Source organism: Lynx rufus, unplaced genomic scaffold, assembly GCF_022079265.1.
Source record: "Lynx rufus isolate CCGP_SWC_20201006 ecotype Redwood Valley unplaced genomic scaffold, mLynRuf1.p SCAF_27, whole genome shotgun sequence".
NCBI classification, from domain to species: Eukaryota; Metazoa; Chordata; class Mammalia; order Carnivora; family Felidae; genus Lynx; species Lynx rufus.
Window position 1 is genome coordinate 12,884,833 of NW_025814842.1, and position 26,870 is coordinate 12,911,702.

Below are 26,870 nucleotides of genomic sequence, written 5' to 3' on the forward strand. Positions count from 1 at the left end.
GAGGTGAGGAGAAGGATTGTATAATGAGATAACACTAAAGTGTAATATAAAATTTTCTTCAAACAAAAAGGTCATAACCCTGACGCAAATAAGGTTATAATGACATGGTGTTAGGGAGTGAGAGTGGGCTTTACCAGCCCTCAGCTTCCTCCTTTAGAAAATGAAAATACTTTGTGGGAGAAAAACCTCAACTGCATCAGTGAACTCTAAGCTACATTTGTTGAACATTTTGTATGTGCTCAAATAGCCTGCCAGGATGATGACATCAGAGAGGTTGATGGAACCTAAGAGATTTTCCCACGGAGGACCCTAAATTTATAGATTTTGGAGTAGATTGGTTCCTGCCCCTTGAGAAGCCAATTAAAATTAGTTTGAAAAAGGGTGTAACAGTTATTACTGGAGTGTGGGAAGGGTTATGTGCACATGTACATGTTGCTTCTCTGGATTGCTTCTCTGTAAATGAAGGAATGCCTGCTCATCTCCAATGGGAAGTTGACTACAGTTTCTGGGAAGTTGGGAGAAAGGAACAGATTATTACTCAAGTAATAATGATTTCATCGTTCTCCAGAAACCTATCTGAACCAAACCTGAGCCATAAAGGGACTGTCTCTCATCCACGTACCCTTCCCGATATGCTGTACAAAACTGTATTTGTATTCAGAACTGCATAACATGAATTTTGCCAGAAGTGGCTTTTCCTGTCACTGAATAGTCCTAAACATTAAATTACCTTTCATAAAATTGTTTCCTGTCTGCTGAGTGGACAGAATATGCCTTCTTTGTGTGCGCACGCATGTGTGTGTGATTTTTTTTTCCTAAATGGGCCTCTCTAAGTGCTTCCCCGCTCCCCGCTTCCAGCTACCCCCCTGCTTCTATGACAGCACGGCCAGCCCTAAACTAAAGCAAATACCGAGGTGTCCTCTGCTGTCTATTAATGCAGATGTGACTTTTTGCTTTATTTTGTTCTTTTAGATTTGACTTATAAAACCAGAGCTAGATATTAGTGGTCTCCCCTTGTGTCCCCTAAGATTCTGGTATCCCACCAGGAATTTGTTTTTTCTCTTCTGGGGAAGATGTAGGGGAAGAGTGAGGATCAGAATTGGCATAGCATGGCAGAGAGGAGTAGGCAGGACCCTTCCATGGCTTAGAATCCCAATCTTTATTTTGCTTTCTATTTCTTCTGAGGTTAATTTCATTTCACTCTTGCTAGAAAAGTGAAATGAATGGATACATTGTGTCTGTCTGTAAGTAAATGAAAGATCCACATAGGGCCAGATACCCATCTGTGTTGTAAGTTGGATTTCTAGCCTGTAATCCTCTCCTCTGCTTTTCGCTATATAATGGTAATGCAAGCCCAGAGAAGGTCATGTTCCCACACCAAAGCTGGAATACCTGTTGATTCCAGGACTCCTCCAGGACTGGGAAGTAACCACCGTATGCATACAGCTGACAATAACTACAACAGAATCAGAAAGCTAATTGCTGAGTATTTCTAGAGACATTGGTCATTTAAAATAAAGATGGAGTAGTGTGTGAGGGGAACTCCTCCTGGGGAGGAGAAGTTGGGAACATTATTACCATTTTGGGTCAGTATCTGGATATGAGGAAGTTTTCACTGGCAGTCAGCGTCCTCGTATGGAATATCTGGATAATAGTATCAACCACTTGACTTTTCTAAAAGTAGGAGGTAATAAGACCCGGCAAATGGTCATTTGGCCTTGATATGAAGCCACAAAAAGGAATGTAGGACGTGACATTTTCCCAGTCGGTCTGCTTTGTTGTTTTGTCTTCTCTCGGACTTATAAGGTCATCTGCGTGATCTCTTGAGGCATCTGCTCAACCCCTTTTTATTATAGGGGTATGGTGATGGTCTCATCACGACGTGCTGAGGGGGTATCATTAAATAATACGTTGGGAAGTTTTTACCTGGCAAGAGGAGTAGTAGGATTCATAGGCTGGTGGGATATCCTGTGGAATGAGAGAAACATTCATGGTGTCCTCATTTCTCTAATTCATTTGTTCGAAACCCAACTATTGTGTGCTTTGTACTGTGTTCTCTGCAGGGAATTCAGGGATGATGAAGGAGTCATAGCCACCGTCCCTGTGGAGCCAAACCTTAGTTTGTATTTCAGGGAGGCCCCAATTACTAATTTAATTATTTTGTCACATGCAACAAGAACATTAATTAACCCCCTCCCCATTTTTTGCATGGAATGCCTAGTCAAAAAATTGCATAATGCCTATTTAAAAGAATTATATACAGCATTAAAATTATACATCCTTTCAAATGTGCGTGTGACCAGAGTGGATAAAAAACCAACAGCAATTTGCTTGTTGTTGTTCTGCCTGCCTCTCTTGAGGTAGCAAACCAGGCTCCTGCCCATGGAAAGGCCTGAGGATTGCGTGCCTACTTCCTCTTCTGGCTTCCATTATACTCTCCTCTGTTGTGTGGTTCCCTTCCCCTTTTTGGACTCACTCTTTGTGTACGTTATCGCCCTTAAGCCTTCTCTGATGAGATTTTCTGCCTCAGTCATGCTGTGCTCAGCTTTCAGAATGTTGCTGTTATGGAGGAGTTAAAAAAAATTTTTTTTAAAGGTTTCCTTTTCGTCATGCTGTATTTCTCAGATTATCTGGAGGGACTGTAATCCAATTTTAGGAATCCTTCAGGGCTAAGAGCCTAAACTGTTTTAAGCAACAGCATCTAGTTGCCAGGGACTCAACCACTTTGAGAGTGTTAAGGTCTAACAGCAGCCAACTCTCAATTATCTATGGGAATGAGAGGCTGCTGGGACGTTTTCAATTCACAGAGTGTGCAAAAATCTCACTTAAGCTGGTGGTTGTGATCTCATCCTGTAACTGAATTTAGGAAAGCTTCTCAAGAGGCTGGGTTGTTTATTTTTATTTATTTTTATTTTTTCCTTTTTACTTGTCACTTCTGACCATGGCACTGTACCTTTGATAGGTGTTTTTATATACTGAATTTTTCTATACTTGGCCTTTTTTTTTTTTTAACTCGTTTTCCTCTCTCCATTTGGATTCCCTTATGTCCTGTGTGCCATCATGTATTAAATATATTTTGATAAGCTGCCTCAAATTTTTTTTACATGTAGGAACATTAAAAATGTATTTATGTTTTCTTTCTTTGCTTTTTGATTGAAGTGTTCATGAGACAGGTTGTGGCCAAACAGCTAACCAGAGTACTTGAAAGAAAGCTAGGAAGACTTTACCAAAGGTTAGCCTGTGAATGACTGAGAGTTAATTGACTGATAGAAGTGAAGAAAGAAGGCACAATGTGGACTCCACCTTGTCACTGAAAATGATGTGAAGATGGCACGAGGCATTAATGTCCACAGCTGAGTCTTCTCCACTGGAAACTTCATGGCCACATTATGGGCGAAGGCCAGACCTTCCAGTGTGGTCATCCCTTTGTTTCAGGAATCTGAAAGATGACCTTTGGATGGATGTTGAATGCAATCCAGTTATTGGTGGTGGTGATACGCCAGCTGTGTGGTGGCAAGGGTTGCCATTTCTTTTTCAACAGCTTTATTGAGATATAATTCACATACCAGTAAACTGCATGGATTAAAAGTATAAAATTTGATAAGTTTTCACGTGAATATTAAGCATGTACATGTATCTATTGATATTACATAAGACATACTGTGTATAATCGTGAAAGTATCGCCGTAATCAAGACCATGAGTAGGTTTATCCATCCAAATGTTTCCTCATGTTCCTCTATAACCTCTTCCTGCCCCTCCCTCCCAGGGAGCCACATTTTTAAAAATTTTATATAAATGGAATCGAACAAAATGTATTCTTTTGTGACTCATTTCTTTTACGGAGCATAATTATTTTGAGATTTATTCAAGTTGTCATGTATCAGGAGGCTACTTTTTTGTTGCTGGGTAATATTCCACTGAATGGTTATGTCACAGTGTATTCACCTGTTGATGTACATTTGAGTTGTTTCCAATTTTAGGCTGTAAAAAGCTGATAGGAACACTTACGTGCAGATCTTTTTGTGGACACGTGCTTTGATGTTTTTGGGAAAATACCTAGGCATAGAATGGTTAGATCATATGGTAGGTATACTTTGAACTTTTAAAGAAGCATCCAAACTTTTTCCAAAGTGGCAGTACCATTTTTCACTCTTCCCGTTAGTGTTTGAATGTTCCTCCACATCCTTGCCAGCACTTGGTGTGATGACTGTTTTTTGTTTTAGCCATTCTGATATGTAGCTGGTGGCATCTCATTGTGGTTTTAGTTTGCATTTCTCTGATGACTGTTGGATGTTAAGCATATTTTCACATCTTTTACTTGGCCACCCATATGTCTTCTTTAGTTAACTGCTCAAATCTTTAAACAAAAACCCATTTAAAAAACTGGGTTGGTTTCCTTTTAATGTAGGTTTAAAAAAAATGTTTACTTATTTGTTTTGTGTGTGTGTGTGTGAGAGAGAGAGAGAGAGAGAGAGAGAGAGAGAGAGAGAGAGAGAGAATGGGTGGGGGAATGCCAGAGAGAGAGAGGGAGACAGAGAATCCCAAGTAGGCTCCCTGCAGAGCCCGACATGGGGCTTGATCTCAAGACCGTGAGATCATGTCCTGAACCAAAATCAAGAGTTGGACACTTAACTGACTGAGCCACCCAGGTGCCACGCTTTTTATGTAGTTTTGAGAACTTTAAAAATATATTTTGGATACAAAACTTTTCTCAGATATATATACTTGGCAGATAGTTTTCCATTCTGTGATTTGTCTCTTCATTTTCTTAACAGTGTCTTTTGAAGAGCAGAAGTTTTAATTTTTGATGAGGTGTAATTTATCACTTTATTCTTTTATGGATTGTGCTTTTGGCATCATGTCTCAGAAATCTTTCTTAACCTGAGTCACACAAGTTTTCCCCTCTGTTTTCTTTTAGAAGTTGTGTAGTTCTTGTGGCACCTGGGTGGCTCAGTCGGTTGAGTGTCCAACTTCAGCTCAGGTCATGATCTCACAGTCCATGAGTTCCAGCCACGTGTCGGGCTTTGTGCTGACAGCTCAGAGTCTGGTGCCCACTTCGGATTCTGTGTCTCCCTGTTTCTCTGCCCCTGCCCCACTCACACTCTGTCTTTCTCTCTTTCTAAAATAAATAAACATTTAAAAGAAAAAAAAAGTTGTATAGTTCTAGATTTTACATTTAGGTTTATGACACATTTTTACTTAATTTTTCTAATTAGACTGAGATGTGAATCAGAATTATTATTATTGTTGTTGTTGTTGTTGTTGTCGTCGTTATTATTTTAAGTAAGCTCCACACCCAGTGTGGGGCTTGAACTCAGAATCCTGAGGTTAAGAGTCACGTGTTCCACCAACCAAGCCAGCCAGGATGCCCTGAATCAAAATAAATTTTTTGCATATATAGACACAAGTACACACACACACACACACACACACACACACACACACACACACACACCTTGTCCCATCAGCATTTCTCCACAGAATTGTTTTTGTGTTTTTGCTGAAAACCAGTTGTCCATTTATATGTGGGTCTATTCCCGTACTCTGTTGTGTTCCATCGGTCTGTTTTTCTGTTTTCATGCCAGTACAGGATTACAGTTACTGTAAGGCAGTGTGAAAGGCGGAAGCGTTGGGTCCCTTAGTTATTCCTCTCCTAACCTGCTTTCCTGTGATAGCTTGTTGATTTGTCTCCTGCACCCCCACTAAACAGCCTAAGTTCAGGGATCCTTTCTTATGTATTTCTAATGGGTGGCAAAGTGTCTGGTACAGAGTAGGTTTCTTTTTTTTTTTAATTAGGAATTATTATTTCAAAAAAAAGTTTTTAAATGTTTATTTATTTTTGAGAGAGAGAGGAATACTCTCTCTCAGAGTACGAGCAGGGGAGGGGCAGAGAGACAGGGAGACACAGAATCTGAAGCAGGTTCTGTCAGCACAGATCCCGATGTGGGGCCTGAACCCACGAACCTGGAATCATGACCTGAGCCAAGATTGGACGCTTAGCCGACTGAGCCACCCAGGTGCCCCATGAATTTGGAATTGTTTTTGAATGCTGTATTGGTTATTTTGTTTGTAAATTCCTACACACACAGTCTCCTTACTAAAAAGTTCAGCTCCTGAAGGTGTGTTCAGAGGGTAGAGTAGGGGCTAGTGTCACTGTGTCTGGACAGAGTTAAGTTTTGAAAGAGCTGTATGTTTTGTTTCTTTCTAGTTTTTCACTTCTTACAATCGCTATAAACACTCTCACTTCATTTGCACTTAAGGGAAGAGATGGAATCAGTGTTCGTAAAACCATTCGAAAATAAGTGCAAATGCAATACAGAAAGCCAACAAAGGACTTGACAAACCAAAATGACAGAACACAGCCGGGAACGCTCTTTGATGGTGACAGGCCAAGGCGCTTTTTCTTACTTCCTTCCCCTGGCTTCTTTGTTATTTCTTTCCAAGTCCCTGAGATCAGATAGCTTACAGAAGAGGCTGTTTCCGCTGTACCCCTCTTTCCCACATTACATACACATGGGCTTGTGCAGACACACATGCCACAGATGCTTTGTAAGTGATAGGCTGCTCTCAGATTAGTTTGGTTGGAAAAATCAGATGGAGACTCTCTTTCTAAAACCCATTTCATGCAAGGCAGGCAAATTGTGCCCTCATTTTCTATTGTCTCTGGCTTCATCTGTAATCAGCAAATGCAGCCCCGCCGCTGAGACAGTGCTTCATCTGCAGTTTGTCGCTCTCCCCTAGTCTGCACAACACTGAACCATCTCATTTTGAAATTCAGGAGTGGCAGAAGAAGCCTTTGGTGACAGATTATAATTTGAGAGCAGGGAAAGTCAAGAGCAAGATCACCTGTTTTGTGGAAGCCTGGGTGTTGAAGGAAATAGTCGGTCTCCTGAGCCTCTCCGCGTGTGTGCCACTGTGACCCTCCCCTCCATCGCCAGTGACCTAAAAATCACATAATTTCAACTACTCATGAAACCTATTCCCATCTGTTATGCGTGGCTTGTGTGCTTACCCCCTCGATTGCCAGCAAATATGTCTAAATCTTTTTACTTCCTAGCCAGCCTTCTGTTGTTGGCTGGCTGGCTTTCTTGCTTGCTTCCCTGATTGTCAAATGAATGCCTTAAAACATTTTCTTCCAGACATCTTCCTTATTCTTCCGACCTCCCTACTCTCCCTCCCAGTGTTTGTCTGCTAAATGCTTCCTCTGCCAAGTATGGGGCACAGTCACCTTGTTTTCCAAAAGCACTGCAGGTCATTTGGATGGACACTAATTTTCTCTGGGAATTGCTAGCCTGCATCGTGGTAGACAAGTGAGCCGACTGGCCTTTGAAAGTCATCATTCGTTGAGGGTAAAGATTTATTCTAAAACCACACTGTTTCATTCCCACATTGTAGCGGTGCTTTGTAGACCACCCAGGTTTCTTTCAGGAAATTCTTAAATTAGTTGCTCATAGTTTGTTGGTGAATGGATATATGCACACATACACACGCATATAATCATGTGCATAGCTCTTCAGAATGTTGTAAGGTGAGTAATTTATAATCAGTCTTTTTGTCTTTGATTCTTGTCGCTCATAGTGGACATTTTTTTGTCATTTTTCCTCCAAGACATTCAGTGAGACATTACATGATTATTTTACTTTATACATGGTAAGTAGCCAGTAAATGTTTACAGAGGGAAAGAATAAACAGCAGCCTGGTTTATTCAAGAATTATACCAAAGTGTCTATGCAGCAATTTATAAATAAAATGATATCTTTGAGAGAATAAAGGTAATTTCTCATCTTTGGAAATATAAACTGCTTATATAATAAAAACCTTTTAAAGACTCTTGATTTCTTACCTCTTAAACCACCACCTTTACACACACTTTGATCCTTTCTCTCCTCCTCTTCCCCCACCAACACCCTCCAGAGTTGAAAATCTCAATATTAATTGGAACTAAGATGATTGTACTTGCTGCTGCTAAGACTTCGGCAGGTCTCTTACAAGCTAATGTCACGGCATGGGGTCCATTTGCTCTGTGTAGCTATTCTGTGGTGCGGTGAGAATGCCTTGATTAATATGCTACATGAAAATAAAATGGATTTGGAAAAAATTATACCATACTCTCATAAATATTAATTCACATTTGTATGGAATTGCACATAATTTTCAGTATACTTTGGAGCACCTTCCGTATGAAAGGAGATTTGGTCTCCAAAGAGAATGGCATAATTTTTTTAAAAGCGCAGTTGATACATTATTAAGTATCATTTGTTTATTAATCTGATACTCTACATGCATATAATATGGGCAGTAGGTGGGTTGTGTGACAAAGAGAGGAGTGCTTTGTTTTTTTTTTTAAACCCCGTGGGGAGTTGCTACATTACTCTTAGCAGAAATAGTACAACTGCGCACATTGCTTAGAAGCAGTCCACGATGCAACTCACCTGGCTGCTTCTGCTAGCATTGTGTCATTCCTGAGTATCTTTTCATGATAACTGACTGTTTTGGTTGCATGTGATGTTAAACGCAGCGTAGTTTGAGCTGAGCAGATGTCTGACATAGCTGACTGTGGTAGTGGACGCTGGAGAAAGGAATAAATACAGCAGACATTTATTGAACACTTACCATGTGTTAGGCATAGTGTACAAGGTTCTGAGACTGTGGAATCAATGCCCATGGGATCACTTCGATCCCAACTTGTCCCCTAAACACTGACCACCACATCCTCGTTGGCCCGGAGAGCTGCCTCTTCAATGGCAGAGGGTAAATCATCTGCACTGACAGCAGCTAGAAGTTAGACCAGAAGCCACTCATTTGCCTTATGAGATTGGTATTTTTGATGTCTTCTTGCTCCACGGATAAGGCCTTTTACCCCTTCTGGGGTTTCTTGCTGTTTGCTGTGATCTTGTTTCAGCGATGCCTGCTAGGTTCCTTGGTTTCCTGTTTCAGTGAACTTTTCTAGTTTGCTTCACTCTGTGGTAGTGCCGGCTTGGGGTGTTGTTAACTCACTGTTGTGGCTTAATAGGTTTGGATAGTTTAACCAGTTGTCTCACTTATTTATCTAGCAAACATGAACATATATACCACCTGTTATTTGCCTGACTCTCTATGTGAAGCATTGGGGTTACTGAGATGAATGGTAACTTAGTCTGTGCCCTGATTCTTTAAAGGGGTCATGCTGCCAGCTGCCTCAGGGCCTTGGCATAAGCTGTTCTCTCTGCTCAGACTTTCAGAACTAGGTCAAATGGTAGTCATCTCCTCAGCACCAACCCACTCTGCTGGATGAGACCATTTCCCCCAATTTTAGCTCCTTTTTTCTTTCCTTTAGAGCAGATAGTTCAGTTTGCAGTGAAATATTTGTGTGATTTGATTAGTATTTGTCCCTAAATTTTAAGCTCCATGAGGTGGGGATTTTTTCCACACAGGATTGTTTACCCAGTGCCTCTAGGACAATGCTAAGTTTGTACTTGGTATGGACTGGGTGCACACAGAATGAATACTTGTTGAATGTGTGATGGCTTGAGAACAGCACTTTGCATTATAAGAAAGGTCTTCCTGAATGGGCAGCCCTGGTAAGAGTCCTTTAGGAAATGGGTGTGTGTGTGGACAGTAGGGCTTTGAGGCAGATGTAAAGGTCCCAGGTTCTGTACTTATTAGTATCAGCCCTGGCTGATCTGGGGAAAGAGCTTGAGGAACAGCGTGTATGTCAAATGGGCAGTGCTGGATATTGGGAAGCAGTAGGATAGAGAACTCCCCAGGGACAGAAGACTGTAAAGGAGGAGAGAGGGGGAAGGGGTAGGGGAGGTGGGAGAAGGGAAGGGGAAGAGAGAGAGAGAGGTATTTTTAAGGAGAAGGTAAAGGGAAACTTCCCTTTTAGTTATTGTTTGTTTTAATGTACATTTGTTTAGGACCATGGAAACTATTTGTATAGGAGGTGAGGCTCCATGAAGGAGCATAGTTGTGTAAATAGGATCATGTCTACTCATTTACAAGTGACTGAGTGCTAAATCTCTTTTAATTTCAGTGCTTAATGTGTACAACATTTCTCAGGGTTCAAAGGACATTCACTCATGTCCTACCAGTGGAGTACTTCAAGTATCCTAAGGAATAATGGCAGTGTCAGGCCGTGGACCCAGGTCTTTTAGTATTTCAGTAGATTCTGAGCTGTCTGCAGGCCCAGAGCTCGCTAGATCTCATAGCCTCAAATGCCCGCCTCTAGGCTCTACAGATGCTGCTTCCTATTCCAGGACATCCATTACCCTTCTCCTACCCTTTCTACCCGCCCCGCCCAACCACACACAACAATAAATGAAAAGTTGCTGTAGATCTTGGTGATAATATTGTTGTTACATTTTGCAGAGAACTGGGAATTAAGGATGCTCAGAGGAACTTGTGGTAAAAATATATAATGCATTAAGGAAACATTTTAATCATATGAATTGATAGTTTCTTTCTTGCTGGCTCATGTCCACCTGGCCTGGTATAGTCAGTCTTTTTTTTTTTTTTTTTTTTTTAAATCATGCATGCACTTAGTACTTCTCTTCTGAAACATAATTGACGTACCTACTTGGAAAGTGAGTGTATTGAGCCTCCTTGGGGAATGTCACTGTGTGCTGGACCTAGCTGAGAATCACACTGAAAGCCACTAAGCAGTGAAATCACTTTTAATGGACAGATGCTTTGTGCTTTGTTGACTTTTCTGCCCAACCAGAATAGAAAGGATCTATTTGTGGTGGCATTAGGGATTCAGAAAAATTGAGAGCCATGTTTCTCAGTTTTAGGTATTCTCATATCCTGCTTTCCTGCTTTCTCCTCTCCCTTCTTATAACCCCATTTAGCCTGTGTTTTGGATGTGACCTTAGACACCTGTGTAACCATCATTTCCCTTTCCTTCTCTTCTTTTCTATAGAAAGATGTAGCACTTAAGCCTCAGGAACGTGTGGAGAAACGCCAGACCCCTCTGACCAAGAAGAAACGAGAAGCACTTACTAACGGCCTGGCCTTTCATTCTAAGAAGAGTAGACTCAGCCACCCACATCATTACAGCTCAGACCGAGAGAATGACCGCAACCTCTGCCAGCACCTTGGGAAGAGGAAGAAGATGCCGAAGGGACTCAGACAGGTGAGGAAGTGTGGGTTTGTCCTTTTCTGTGGCTAGAAGATCCCTGCTTCAGATACCTGCCCCTCTGTGGTTCTTCCTGACAGGTGGAGAAGACGTCCTCGTTGGGCTGCTGGAGGGTTGCCCCTCAAAGTTGTGTAAACAAGCCAAGTTCAGAGTTTTTATTACTTTTGAAACTTCAGCGTTGGTATCCTTGTCATCAGATGTGTTCACTGCAACAAAGCTTGATGCTGGTGCTACTGGTGTGTGGGGCAGACTGGCTGGCAGGGCAGAGATCTTCATAATTGGGACCAATGGAATGGGCAGGTGTGATCACATACATTGTGGATTTCAAGGTTCTGAGGTGTTAAAAATGTTTGTCCACACGCAGGCAGTGCCTTGCATCAGATTTCTGCTTTCCAGAGCAGCTCAAGTATTGTGGCATGTGGGAGAGCAGTGGCGAAGAAACGAATTTGCCTTTCAGTTCTTCAGCTGTTCTCATAGTCCATAATTCAGGACTGTCTTTGTGATCTGCTGATTGTATGAAAGTCTGGTGATAGGGCCTACTGGTCTGTTAATAATTAGGTTTCAGTGATCCACAAGAAAATATAGCTCTTGGCATTTGGGGAGCCTTTCTGCCTGTGGAAATCCCCACATGAGATAGATTAATAATGAGAAACGAAGCTGTTTATGGCAATTTTTTCTGCACAAATCCAGAGGCTTTAGTGCCAGCTGAGTTACCTGTGTCCTGGGTGTGTTTTGTTTGTTTTTGGCGGGACCACTGGGTGGGATTGACTATCACTTGAAGGAAGCAGAGGAAGGGAATGTGGTTCACAGAGCAGGTGCTGCTAATTAGAAGCCAAACAGGTAATTTCCAGTTTGCAGATGTTTCTTTGCAGAGGGAGAAATCCGGGATCTTATAAAACAGTGGTTCCAAAGCTTCACAGATCATTAGAATCATATTATGAGTGTTAGTAAACACACACTTCTGGCCCCTCCTTAGGACCTAATCTCTAGGGGGCAAGGCACAGAACTTGGTGGTCTTAGAAATTTCCTATTTGATAACGGCCAGGCCAGTTTGGAAATCATTCTTCTAAAGCATCAAGAGTGAATTTTTGGTGGTGATTTTTAGTGAAAAGATTGGAAAGACCAAAAGGCTCAATATGATGTAGCCTCTGCAATTAGAGCTGGGGTCACAGTTCAGCCTGATGGGTAATGAGAGAGGTATATTGCCGAGAAAACATCTAAAGTGATGGATGTCAGTCAGCGTGGACGCAGAAGGATCTCAGGGAAGCGTCCCCACATCTGACACACAGGGAATGTTTTCTGAAGGCATATGTGTGTCCTGAAATGAAATGCCAGAATGGTGTTGTAATAGTGACTATTAACACTTATCTGATGCATACCATGTTACAGTCATTAACAAGGGAGTATGATCTGTCATTCTCACAATGACCCCGGGTAGTGGGTGATAAGATGTTTACTTTCCAGATGGGGAAACTGGATCTCAAAGAGGTAAAGTGACTTATCTCAGGGCTCTCACAATGAGATATGAGCCAGGGTTTAGACCCAGATTTCTTTGTATTGCTCTATTTTCCCTGTATATTCTGCCTCCTTTGTTTGAGATTAGGATTGTGCATGAAGAGAAAGAGAACGCCAGGTCACAGGTTGGAGGGGGTCTTACAAGTATTTCTAGGAACTATGTGAGTAGTTAAGTCATAGGGAGTGACTTTGGTTATAGAAATGGTGTATGAAGGCATAAGAAGAAACATGATAAACTACCAAGTTCAGAGGGCAGAGAAAGAGCTGGAAAGCTTGAACGCAACCACATTTGTATAAAGATTTCTTTTTTTTATTTTAAAAATAATTGTTTGTGGAAAGAGTGGAGTGAGGGAGGAAGGGCTAGGGTCTATAAAAGGTGATATTCCTGTGGTATATGTGGCTCCCAACCCACGCTTCTCTGTATGAGGTATGTGAGAAAGGTCATTCTTCCCGCTGGAGAGAGGCTGCATTGTGACCACTACCACTCCCCCAGGCCCTCCCTCCCAACAGGGTTGGAGGAAGGCTTCCTACCTTCCAGACAAGAAACCAATTTAATCCTGAGTCTACAGTAAACTCTGGTTCCTCATCCTTGACTCTCTAATCCCAGACTTCATTTGACTTTTCCACTCTCTGTGCTCAAAATTCTTTCTCCCTTGTCCTCGTGTGATCATCAAAGAAGGCCAGGACTTGTATGTCTCAGATTCAGGTAGCTTTTGGTTCTAATGGTCATCCTTCTGGTACAAAATGGCACTTGAAATCAGAGCTATCCTTCTTTTAGGCAAAATATTTGAAAAGCAATTATTTTGACTCACTCCTTATGAATCATGGAGAAGGAAAGAATGAATCGTACCTTTCTGGTCAATGTAAGATTTTTCAAAACAAGTGGTGTTTTTCTTATCTTCAGTGTTGATGCCAAAATATACTCCCCAAATTGAGTGTTGTGTTTCTAGTAGGAAGGGAAGCAGAAGTTGATAACTGAAATAAAGCTCTAATACTTTTCAATTGTAGTCTTCCTAGAATCACATGTACTATTTCGAAACCTTGAACAAATCGCTGTGTGTTGCTGGAAGGTAAGGGGTTTGGCCTAGGTGATTTCTCAAGCTCCTCTCTCTGAGTTCCATGGTTCTTTAAATTGATGAACAACACAGAGACACATAATGTTTTCAAGGTCTATAAAGGAAGACTGCAGGAGGTCTGAGTGTATTTCAGTTCGGAGTCTCTAGTTGATAATTGTGTGAAGACATTTAAAAGAGAAAAGTGGGAGGCAGAGGCATGGCTACGTGTGTGTTGCCCAGACAGGTGCTCTCTGTTGTGTGATCATTGGTAAAAGATGACACACACAGGTGCTTAAGGGCCACAGCACATGCTCAAAAGCTTGTGCTAACGGTACTGGACGTTGCTTTCCTGTTGTGCTAGATGCATGGACACATCACAGTTACTTTTTCCCTTGCCTTTGCCTCCTACCAGATAAAGTAGCTGAATCTGACCATCTTAACTGGGAGGGGGCCTTGAGATAAGAATGTCCTTGAGGAGAATTTCAAAATTAATGGATTGTTGCTTAGTGCCTCTTACTGAGGGAGTTATAATCGGAAGAACTACAGAGGAAAGAGGGCCGTAGGAGGTGAGAATTTCGTCTTTATTTTTGACTTGGTGAGAGTGGATTAGGTTTGCATCTTATTAGGAAATGGTACTTCCTGAGCAGGCACCTTAATGCACAGCTTTCCTGTAATTATGGGAAGATGTTACTCCTTCATGGAGAGGAAATAATAAGATTTTTTTTTTTTTTCTGAGAATCCGTTGAAGGCAACTAATCTTTTTACCAGGAGAGTGCAATTATATACTTTTATAAGAGAGATGCGTAGTTCTAAAATCAAGCTGCTTTTTCCTTCTCTTGCCTGATTATGAAACCTCAATTCTTGTGGTATTTTCTCATACTGGGAAAAGAAAGCTTTTTAACTGGCACTTAACCACCCCAGTGGAACTTACTTGTTGGATTATGTTGTTAAGTATAAATACATACTCACGTAGAGGACGCTGCGCTGGCAGCTGTCTTTTAAAATGGCTGCACCTTTTTATACGGCAGGTTTGAACATTCTCCTTAATTTCCAAAGGGGGTTTTAAAAAGGAAAAGAGGAATAAGTTAACTTTTACAAAAGAATGCACGTCTTTCTGACCCCCTAGCCTTATATATATCCTGCACAGAACTATTTGCTCATGATGGGAACATTCAGACATTATATTTAAACAGTTTTAGCTTTTAATTTTTAACTAGTACTTTTGAAAAAGTACTAGTAAAGATGTGTGGTAGAGTTTTTGTCCCCCTCTTTACTTAGACTTGGGACTGGGAAACCAGAACAGAGGCTGCCCAGGTTGTCTGTGTAAGGAGCCTGATTCTCTACCTGCCAGACTAAGTCACAGTGAAACTGCTAAGGGACACAATGAAGTGACCCACGGCCAAACCCTCTAGCCAACTTAGGACTTCCTCAGAAGCATTTTTGGAAAATGTAACTCTTCCCAGGGCGTTGAGTTTTCTTTCAGTATATCTCACTTCTAGACCACAGGAGAGGATTTAAAATTTTACTACTTTGTAGTTGAAAACACAGAGAGCAAAGGAGTTTTAAAAATAGAGAAGCAATGAGGAAAAGTTAATGGGAGTTAGGAGAACTCTCAGATTTGGCTCAGAATCGGTGTTCCTGAACTTCCATTTAGTCCATTAGCCTGCCTTTTCTCTCTCTAGTAGGAACTGAACCAGAGGAAATAGGCTTAAATGAACTAGGAGGAATTTTTAGGCCATATGAACTCTTACAACAAACAGATACCAGAATGGATCATCAAAATAAACCACAGAGTCTCCCTCCTAACTGAATTTCAGTTTCTAAAAAGGCGTTCAGCTAAGGATGGGATTTCTGAGACAAAGAGGCAACCTACTGAGATTGCTTCTCGCCACAGGAGGATACCATTTGAGAGGGAAGTAAAGGGATTTGGGAATATTTCAGGAGCCTAGCAGGTAGACTCTAACTTTGCTGATGGGAATGGCTTGTGTGGTTTAAAAATCTTTATACAAGTTGATATGGGTGCTTGTAAGGAGTGGAAGTTGGGTCCTCTCTTTGAAAATCTAGTATGGTGGAATCAGACTATGTGGAGAATTTAGAGCTGACACTGTAGATACCAAAAATGTATTCTGATGTCTAGGAAGAAGAGGGACTGATCCCGGTGCCCAGTGTTTAAAGTTAGAGCTGTTGTGGTTGCATCTGCTTTTTGTATTGCCTTTGCATGTTGGCCTTATGTGGAATAAGGTGGCTGTGTTGGTGGCACAGAAGGGCCCAGGTGACCGAGCCATCAGCTGTGCTTCCATCCATCCTGCTAGAGCGGTCTGTCTCTGCCCATGCTCGGTCCCGATGAGAGCATTCGCTATCGGAAGCTGATCCTTTATTTCAGTGTGACTGACTCAGGTTGTGTGACGACTGCTTTGTGACATTGTTACTAGTAGAAATTAACTTGCAAAGGAGGATTTATAACGTGCAACTTTGATTAAACAGATCCAGTTCAAGTCCTATTTCGGAAGACGGCTAATTAGTTTTGGGTAGAAATCCAGCCTGAAATCACACAGGTATTTATCCAGCTTGACTCAAGAGCCTACAGATTTCTGGAAATCAGAACATTTGAAACACTAATGCAATTAGGGATTATACTTTGGTAATGAAAAGACCTGTGAACCTCGTGAGGTCCTCTTTCATAAATACATTCGTTATAGTGGTTAAATGACTGGAGGTACATTGAGCTAATGTCAAGACATTGAGCTGCAGTTAAACCGTTTTTATTTCATACTTGGGACTTTCATGTTCAGTGTGTTCTTGGAATTTCGTTTGCTTTTTTCAAAAATTGTGTTGTCACATGAAGGTTACAAACTGAGATAGTAAATAAAATCCTCTGTTTTTCCTGCTGATGAATTTAAGTTGCACATTATTTTTTTCCCCTTTGCTTAAACTACAGAAAGAGGAATAAAAACAGCTAATAAAAGGTTGGGAGGAGAAAGACTGGCTTATAACTGCTCTTGGAATGTTGATTAACTCGAAATAAGGATAAGATGTCAGATTTTAATATCTCGAGGAACCCACAATCCAGGCTTGTCTCTATTCAGAATTAGGTGTGTATTGTATTGGAGGTATTTGGAAAACATGGGACTAACACAGTAGCAAGTTACATGAATGTTTTTGTTGTTGTTTTAATTTGGGCATTTGGAGACAGCGACAGGTTTTTTTTTTTTTTTTTTAGATCTAGAATTCTGGTTTTGTGTCTCCTGTCTCCTTAGCTTGTTGTCTGGGATATATTCCACCAGTCCTGGATGTTGGTAAGAGTGATAATAAGCATCATTTGACCTCAGTGAGACAGATGTTTGGAGTGATGTGGCCAGGAATAAATCTTAACCCAAGTGACATAGATAATATTTAATTAAAAATTTGGTAAAAATTGACTAAAAGAGGACATAGCACATTGACTACCACCTCATAAAACAAAACCTACAGAGAGAAGACAGGCTGAACTGGAAAAGGATCTGCGTGCAATTTAAAAAATGCTTGAGTGATCCTGAGACCTATAGAAATGGCTCCATTGAAAAAAAAAAAGAAACAACAGTGGTACTCTCTAAATCCCAGAGTAAGAATATGTTATATGTGTGTATGCACGGAACTTTATTAAGGCCCATTTAAATTCTGTATGTCGTGGGGCATCTGGGTGGCTCGGTCGGTGAGTTTGGGCCTCGTGCCGGGCTCTGTGCTGACAGCTCAGAGCCTGGACCTTGTTTCGGATTCTGCTTCTCCCTTTCTCTCTGCCCCTCCCCTACTCATGCCCAATCTCTCTGAAAAATAAACAAACATTAAGAAAAAAATTTTTTTTTTTAAATTTTTTTTTTTTTTTCAACGTTTATTTATTTTTGGGACAGAGAGAGACAGAGCATGAACGGGGGAGGGGCAGAGAGAGAGGGAGACACAGAATTGGAAACAGGCTCCAGGCTCTGAGCCATCAGCCCAGAGCCCGACACGGGGCTCGAACTCCCGGACCGCGAGATCGTGACCTGGCTGAAGTCGGACGCTTAACCAACTGCGCCACCCAGGCGCCCCAAGAAAAAAATTTTTTTTTAAATCCTACATATTGTTAGACGAGTAAGAAGGATCAAGCCAGAGAAATGGTTTTCAGCTCTGTCCACCATAAATTCCTATGGTATGGGTGATCGGAGACCGAGGGAGTGTGTTTTCCCTTTACACCACACTTCTGATAGTTGCTGGGGGCTGATAGGACTTCCTTTCTTTATTTAAGACTGCATTTTGTGTTCATTTAATTTTAAGTTTCTCCCTCTTCCGATGATACGATGTTATCCGCACGTGGCCAGATCTTAGTTGCAAAATGCGAAACAAGCCTCCATGCGTTCTGCATTCTAATCTCTGCTCACAGCCCTCTCATCTCCACACAAGCCTGCACATGACAGGTAGTGAGTGGGAGGTGGGAGTGGGTGGGTGGCTGTGTGGTTTGCAGTGGTGGTGGTGGGGAGCCGAGCAGATGGCTGTGATAGCCACATGTTGCGAGATTCCCGTGGGAGTTGATGGTGGTGACAGGCGACTCACAATGTGCTATTTACAGTTTGGGTTTGCAGTCTTTCAGTGACATCTGAATGCTCTTTAGCAACTGCTTTCATTACTGCCTTTCGAGGAGCTGCTAATTGAAAATGAAATTGTGGGTGGGCTCTAAGGCAGGCACAGGCAGCTCTCTGTGGTAAATGTTGCCTGAGAACTGTCGGATGTCTTGATGCCCAATTTGTAATTCTTTTTTCCAAGGAGGAAAAGCCAAAGGTGCATTTGAAGACTCGGTGTGTGCTCCTAGGCAGAGCTGACTGCCTCATCCTGCCCAGAGAGCCAAATGTGCACTCACTGGGCTGGAAACCAAGCCATCTGCCTATGGCTCACCTTTGTGTGGTTCTTGTTAAATGTGAATAACTGCGTAAGGTTCTTATTTTAAGTCTGCTGACATCTTGTACTCTCTGTTAGTTTTTTGTAGGACATCATCCTTGCTTTTTCCTCTGCTCTTCTCTGTGCAGGAGAAAATGATTATCTGATCTCTTGAACCTTGAGATAGTATATACAAGGTCTCGCATAGAACTTTCCTTCCTATAAACCTTTTCCTATGATACCATTCTGTTGAGGGCATTTGGGGGCCTCTGGGCACAATGAGGGAAGAGGAAGGTGGTTGATTTGATTGGACTTTGCCAGTAGATGATGTTCTTGATTCTTTTATGACTGCTTCCAGCTGTGGGATTGTCATTTATACTTCATCTTCAGAGTTGTTAGCTAAAACGTCAGTAGCATTTCTGAAATGGTAGCTTTTGTAAGTGTTGATATGCCAAATTATTTTATTGGCCATTCTGAAAATAGTTTTGCACAGAGGAATCTTGTGCTGAACAAGGAATGACCTCCCTCTTGGAAGTATTGTTAGCTATCTTTTTAATTAAATATGAAGATAGATACAATATTACCATTCTTTTTAGCTTTCCCTTGAACATTTCATTTCAGTGAATACTGTCTGAGACAGAACTGCACTAAATTCTGTGCTCTGTTTGAGTAGGACTGATATTTGCTTTTAGACAGTCCCTGAAGCTTGGGCTGTGGGGACCTGATGGCACACCCTTTGCTGTGCTTAACCCTCAGTCCCACTAGACCTGCCTTACCATGGGAACCCAGCTGTTTTAATGTACTTGAGTTACTGCTGGGTCCTGATGATGTTTAAAAGAACCTATTTTTGGTATTCTAAATGATCCTAGAGCATTGCCTATTGATGCAAGTATTGATAAATTTTCTATGTCAAGCAGATATAAGAAAGTCTTGCAAGAGCTCTGGGTCTTTACCCACGTAGGGCTCTGTGCACATCCTTACCCAAGTACTCATAAACGCACATGGAGAGGACACCAGAATGGCTCACAAACACGGGCAAGTCTGTCAGGGCCCACCTGGTGTCTTTTAGGAGCCCTGCCTTGTGGCCCGCTGAGACACAGCCTGCGGTCATTGGTCACAGCTCTGCAGAAGCTGCCACTTTGCCCTCGCGTCTGCCTCCAGGGACACAGATGTGGCGGGTCATTCTGTGACCGCTGCACCTGCATTTGCTCAGGAAGTGCTCGTGTCATAGGTCTTGAAATCATGTAATACAAACCTGGACAGGTCTTAATTGCTGGTGATGGTTCTGAGTGGCTGAGATTGGCTGTAATTAGATTGAGAGGCAATTAGCTGTGTGGATAGGGAACATACAGAATAATGTTTCTCGAAGGGTGGTCTTTGGACCACCTATGTCGGGACAGCTCCAGGGGTCTTGTTAGCAGACACATTCCCAGGCATCACCCCTGTGTGGAGCCAGAGTCCCTTGGGTGGGGGCCAGAATGTGGCACCAGCTTCCTCAGGTGACTCCAGTGCACGTGCTGCCAAGAATCAGACTTGCAAGTGAACTGACTTGTCCTATTGCTTATTTTTAGAAAAGGGAAAAGGAACAGTACTATGTTGTTTGCAAAACTGGTAACAAATCTTAAATTTTTAAACCACTTCTTGTGTGAAAATAATTTATCAATACTAGGATCTATTCATGTTCTGTGTATTTATTTGCCAGTTAAGGTTTTTTTTCCCCAAACTGGCAAAAAGAAATAATTCTTCTAAATGCTATAGACATTATATTACAAAAAATTAATGTTTTCAAAATGACTGCTTTTTAGTAGGAGTGTACTGGAATATCCCTTTGGTAGAACAATTATGTTATATTCTCTTCTCTGTAAATCTACCAGCTCCCTCAAATAATGCAGCTTTTTATACATATGGTAACGGGACATTTTTCAGTCTGCATATTTCTCTGTTTTCAGCACTACATTGGTTTGTAAGTTGTGTGAGTACTCCATATTAAAAAAACTGGTGGTGTTGGGGGGCAAGTGTGAGTGAGATCTGATCATTCTGGCTATGCATTGGTGGGGGCTGAAGACCATTAACTGTTTTCTCCATTACCAAGAAAGCTTCAGTGTAATAAAATGTTATACTTGAATTTCTGGTTTGGGGTCAACAAATTCAAAGGGAAATATTTTCCTTCCTGAAACCAAACAGAATGAAGGTCCTCCGAAGAATTTTTGTTTAAGTAGCAGAACCTACACTTAGGATTTAACAGCTGCCCGAGGTGTGTCAACAGTAGGTAGTATTTGTTTTTAATGCACTGATTGTGCTCTGAGGCCAGACAGGCTGTTCCCCTGGAGCTGAGTGCCGAATGATCTACTGAGTAGTTGCTAACGAAACTGCCACCCTGTACGAGTAAGACCCCTAATAACAACTTTGGATTTTAAATAGAAGTACTGTCCTTTGGCTTCCCTGAGAAGTAATGAAGGTGATGAGAAGAGCCCCTGACGCTCAGGTGTAATATAAAGCGGGGTAACAGGCCAGCACGCATTGCTGGAAGGTTGAATGGTGCTTTTTGAAAACGAAGCAGCCCTGGTACGCTTTCCGTTAAACACGCAGAGTTCGTCCTAGAGTTCCCCTGTACAACATAGAGATGATCGCTGTCAAGCTTTTTAAAGCAGACAAGTCTATTTTCTAATTGAAAGGTGGTATAATAAAGAGTTAAGCAGCCTGCTTGCAAAATTTATCATCACCTGCTTCTCACGTCTGCATATGAAAACTCTAAATCTGTATTTGTCACGTGAACAGAGCAGGGGGGAGGACGGACAGAGGCATGGAGGGGTGCAGTCAGTCATGTGTGCCAACCGCATGGGGGTATCTGCCCCCTGCTCCCTGGGTTCTGCAGGTTGAGTGAGGAGACGCACTGACAGACCGCACTGTTTTAAGGGAAGGATGTGGACTTGAAATAACCTTTCCCCAGGATTCTGATCCTGCTCTTCTCCACCTCCTCTTCCAACCTCGAAGCTCATCTTTCTCTTTCCCTTCCTGCCTTTGAGCCTGCCTTCAGGCTAGACCTTCAGCTCTTTGGTTTTCATCTTCCAGACAGCATCTGGAGCCTGCTTCCCGACCCAGACAGACAGAATTGCATGGGAAACCACTTAGGTTTGCTCTCAAAGTTACAAGTGCCCTTTCCACCTCCCGGTTCCCTGCTCTCTTGACCGTGGTGGCCCTTTTCAGTCAACATTTATGCTTATCATCTTATCGGGTGGTTTGATAAGATGGTTCAGCGATGTTTTCACTCATTGACGTTGTACTCTCTCATTAAAGGTATTTCAGGGGACATCCAGAGCCAACTAAATGAAACATCAGCCCATTACTGTAGGAGGAGATGTTAGGTCCTAACTGAGTGTGCCCGGCTTGCTGTTCTTGTTTCTGTCCTACCCCCCTGTGCTCCATGAACACCACACTGCAGCTACAGTTGCTGTTATTTGCATGAGCCCCGTGCTTTCTCCACGCTGTGCTTATGCTGTTCACCTTGTTTGGAACAGCCTTTTTCAACTGTCACATTTGTCTTTCAGCAACTGCCTCAGAGATGCTTATTGCTTGAAGCTTTTATGATTTTTTCCTTCAGAATTAAATGTATTTTTTTCAAAACTCCCACAATCCTTTGTTTATAACTAGGGTGACCCCAGAATTTCTCACCTAATATAGGACATTTCTGAGCGTGAAAGAGGACACTATTAATAATTACCTAGGAACAATAAGCACGAATCAGGACTTCCTGGAAAACTGGCTTGTGTGGTCACTCTATTTATAATTCATTCGCTTTTGACCTTTTTTCATTTTGTACTCTTAGAGTGGCTGTGTACATGTCGTTGTCCCCACCTAAACCCAGACTGTCTGAGGATATTGCTCTGTGACCCCACGAGGGGTCCAGGCTTGTGTCACATGTAGAAAGGTAAAACTCTTGAAATCCTCAGCTGTCCCTGCCTTGAAAAAACTCATGTTTCCCATTTTCATTCTTGAACCCTTTCAGTGTATTCTTTATATCCCAGCCGGTGTGATCCTTTAAAAATAAGCATTGGATCATATTATTCCCAGATGTAAGTCCTCTTAATGGCTTCTCCATGTATTCAAATTAAAATTCAGTCTCCTGTGAGCTACAGCACTTGGTTTTGCAACTCCCTTTCTTCACTCCAGCACCTGTTAGCCTCTGTCTGGCGCCTGCCCTCGGACCTTCCTTCGTCTGACACGTCAGGTTCTTTGCCACTGTGGTTACCTTACACGTGCTGTTCCCTCCACCTGAAGTGGTCTTTCCCCTGCTCTTTGCATCATGAGCTCTTTCTCGCCCTTTGGTACTGAGCTGAAATGTCATCTGCTCAGAGGGACTCTTCCTGACCCTATTCACCCCAGGTTTTGCCTTTAGTTCTCTGTCCTTTACACCCATCCTTTTTATTTCTAACGCTTAGCATAATTTACACTTTTTTTTCCCTGTATTCTTCTTTCGTGTGTGCCTCTTCTGCTAGAGTCCTGGCTCTCCTGAAAGAAAGTATTGTATCCATTTTCTCCACCCTTATGTCTGTCTGTTTGTTGGACATTGCCTGGCACCTAAGAAAGTGCTTAATAATTGAATGAAGTTTGGCATGATTACTATTTTTTTGATTGATGATGTTGCCAATAACATTCTCTTGTTGTATTCCAATGTTAATTGCTTACGGGAAAAAAAAAAAGCCCATTTAACGTGACCTTTGGTTTCCCTCTTGGGGGATATGAATATAAAATGAGATACTGATCAACACATACACACCAGGCAAAAACTTATTCCAAGATATCACTGCCCTCCTGGTGGCTGCTGTCTGCTCTTCTCCCATGGGCGCTATCAGCAGTCTGTCCTCCCAGTGTTGTAGCCCGTCAGGATAGCTGCACCATGGCTGGGGCAGCCAGGAAGACCTGGCCTTGGGAAACTACAACCTTCCGCCTTTTGCAGATGATCTGAAAGCAGCCTGCCAAGCGGCAGAGACACAGCTGAAGCTGGGTGGGTGTGAGGTGGAGTTTTCTGAGCACTCTTGTACATGCAAATATTTGTGTGGGGCTCTCCTTTTTTCTTTTTTTTAACCATAAACTTACAAACTATTTTTAGCATCAAAGCATGAATAGCAGTCTTTGCGCTATAAATTGTTGTCCCACATGCCCTCTCTCTAAAATATCTTGACTTTAGAAAACAGTTTAATTTTATGTCCTTTATAAGGTGGCTTAATTAATTCGTTCTCCACATACTTGCTTGGTCAGCAAACATTTACTGAGCATCCTTTGTGTGTGAACGTTGTACCAGAGACTCTGACATAACAGAAAGGATGTGTGTACCGTGGCTGCCCCTGATGCGTGCACAGCTTGGCAGAGCCACCCTGGCCTCGTGCAGAAGTCTTAGCGTGAGGGAGGCATCTGGGTGGATAAAGTGCAGTTTGAAGGGAGACACGGTTGAGCGTCTCTTAGAGAATGGATACCTTCAGATATGTGTAGGAAGGCCCTTTGAAATGGTTTCTTTTCCACCACACTGTTTTTCTTGACCTCCTCTCTGCTTTTTTAAGAAACTTCTGAGAATAAGACTCTGTCTTACTAAAGGCATCAGTAACTGTTACATGTAGTGCTGCGTTGTTTTATTAGTTGTCTTGTCTTGGGTTCTTAGTTTTACAAATACAGGCTTTGGCAGTCTCGGCTGCAATTTATTGGGAATTACCTGGCCCAGTTATTTATTATTAAATAACTATTACTAGAGAACTAGATTATCAAAATCCTAATGGATGCCCATTGTTTCCAGAACAGGTACAGTTTTTAGAAATGGATGTGCTATGGTTACAAACCCAGTTGTTACCTCTTACTCTGGGAACTCACGGTATAGGAAAGTCCTGTTTCCGTCTGGAGGTGCAGCTAATCTGTACAAAGAAGAAACCAAATATCTCTCACTTTCTGTCATTCCTGTTTACTTGGAGGTAGACAGTCATTTTTAATGCAAGTAGAGCTTCAGATATTCTAAAATATTCAAAAGGAATATTTGCATAGACACTGCGATCGTAACACTTATAGTGCAAACACTGATGGGGAGTGTACAGTGAATGATCCCAGGTATAGATTATAGATCCGTTCCCAATTTGCTAGCAAGTTATTTTTTCTCGCAAACGATAATTTGTAAATTGCTGTTTTGGGGTTTGGAAATCCTAACTTTCTTAGCAAGTGTTAGAAATGGTGGTTTCCCAGTGAATTTTTCAAAAAACTGTTTTGTAAGGTTTACTCCTCCTCTCATGCTCCTCCCTTCCCCGTGGCATCCAGTCATTAAGTATTTCTTGACCATAATACACTCTTGTGGGCAGACATAATTTTAGGTGCGTGTCACAAACAAAATGACAGAAATCTCTGCATGGGAGGAATTTATGTTCTGGTCCTTATAGCTACGGACAAATGCATTTAAATGTCCAACCCAGACCTTTCTTCTCAGCTTTGAGATTCGCAAACCCGGTGCTTATCACAGTTTTTTTTCCCACCTGGAACATCTGCAAGCATTTCAAACTCAACATGTGTCTCATTGACAGCTACTATAGTAGTTGCCCTCAATTTGCTCTTTCTCTTTCATTTCCTCCCTTAGTTGATGTGCGCACCATCCACTAGACATCCAAGCCATTAATCTGCTCATGCCGGAAACCTGGAAGCCCTACTCCTCTTCCTCCTCCTATCTGCACATCCTGTCGATTCATGTCCCATGTATTTCTCATCTGTTTCTCTGCATTTACCACTTTGCACCGTTTCTGTCACTGCATTGGTCAGGTCTCCCTTCTCTTGACTATATTATGACAGTAGCTTTCTACCTAGCCTCCAGTCTCGCTGTTCTGCGATCCATCCTCCAAATCCCTTCTAATGTCATTTTGACAACATGCAAATTGAATCATGTTGCTTGCTTGAGGAGTTTTCACGGACTCTCCTTTCAGGCTCAACTTCAGCTTCTTTACATGGCATAGAAGCGCATGCACATTTTATACCTTTCGGAACTCCCCTGGCTTCCTTTTGGTGCTCCCTGACCCTAGTGTGTACCCCTGTCACATCAGCCTTATCTACTTTTTAAAATGTCTTCCTCCATCCACCCCTGCAAATCTGACTGTCCTTTGCCTTGGTGAGTCTGATCTTAGTTACGTGTGAGAAACACAGTCACATGAAGTCAGAAACGGCTGATTCCATCTGTGAGAATACCTATATTTTGAAAAGGACACTTTTAACTGAGAAAACTTCCAGTTAGGTAAAATTTAATGTAGTGCAGGATAAGTAAAAAGAAAAGTTTTTAAAGGATCCTGAGAGTAGACTGTGGAGTGATAGTCCAGAAGTGTTCAAAAGACAAGATTTTTTTCCATGATGATTGTTGCTGGGCACTTATATTGGGGTGAAAGTTGGGAATGACAGAAGGTTTTTTGTTCATGGAAGTGTTTGTCAGACACAGGAGTTGTAAGTCAAGGACTGCCTGTACTCAGTTCTCTGGGGCTTTTCATCTCTACAAGTGTTGACTGTGTTTCTATGTGAGTGAATTCTTTGAAGGTTCAAACCAAGGAGCAGTAGACCTTATCTGAACTTTTCATTCTCATAAGTTAATATTGAAATGAAACTTTATTGATGAAAAGGCATTTTTATTACCAATTTGTATAAACTCAGTGAAGATTTAAAAATATGATTTATATTGGCTTATTTTTAAATAAGATGCCTGAAAAAGTGACCACAGATGTGCTAAAAGGTTTATTTGAAGTAAACACAGTGTTGTAATTCCTTGGCACAGTTATTCCATATTTTGTCTTGGTGAGTCAAGGCACAAAGCAAGGACAATGATAATGTAGAAAACAGCCCCAAGAACTGGTCTTGCTCTGGCTTCCTTTTGTACAGCTTTGGTGGAAATGCCTTTAAAAAAAAAAAAAAAAAAAAAAAAAAAAGCAGGCTCTTTCCTTTATTATTTCTTTCCAGAGTTGCATTATTCCAGGTTAAAATAGCTCTTAGGATGCTTTTACAGCATAGGTGAACTGGTTTAGTAAAATGAAACAGTCATTTATTTTTATTTATTTATTTATCATTGATTTTTTTTTTAATGTTTATTTTGAGAGAGAGAGAGAGAGAGAGAGAGAGAGAGAGAGAGAGAGTGAGAGAACAAACGAGCAGGGGAGGGGCAGAGAGAGAGGGAGACACAGAATCCGAAGCAGGCTACAGGCTCTGAGCTGTCAGCACAGAGCCCGAAGAAGGACTCAAACTCATGAACTGTGAGATCATCACCTGAGCTGAAGTCATGCTCAACTGACTGAG

General features: G+C 41.8%; 1 protein-coding gene across 2 annotated transcripts in view; it reads left to right on the forward strand.

The window, feature by feature from the left end:
- AUTS2 (activator of transcription and developmental regulator AUTS2) overlaps positions 1 to 26,870 on the forward strand; it is a 1,118,970-nt gene that overhangs the window by 266,909 nt on the left and 825,191 nt on the right. For both annotated transcript variants that reach the window (XM_047089556.1, XM_047089557.1), the window contains exon 2: positions 10,900 to 11,112. In XM_047089556.1, the coding sequence (XP_046945512.1) occupies positions 10,900 to 11,112 (213 nt within the window). The remainder of the gene's footprint in view (positions 1 to 10,899; positions 11,113 to 26,870) is intronic.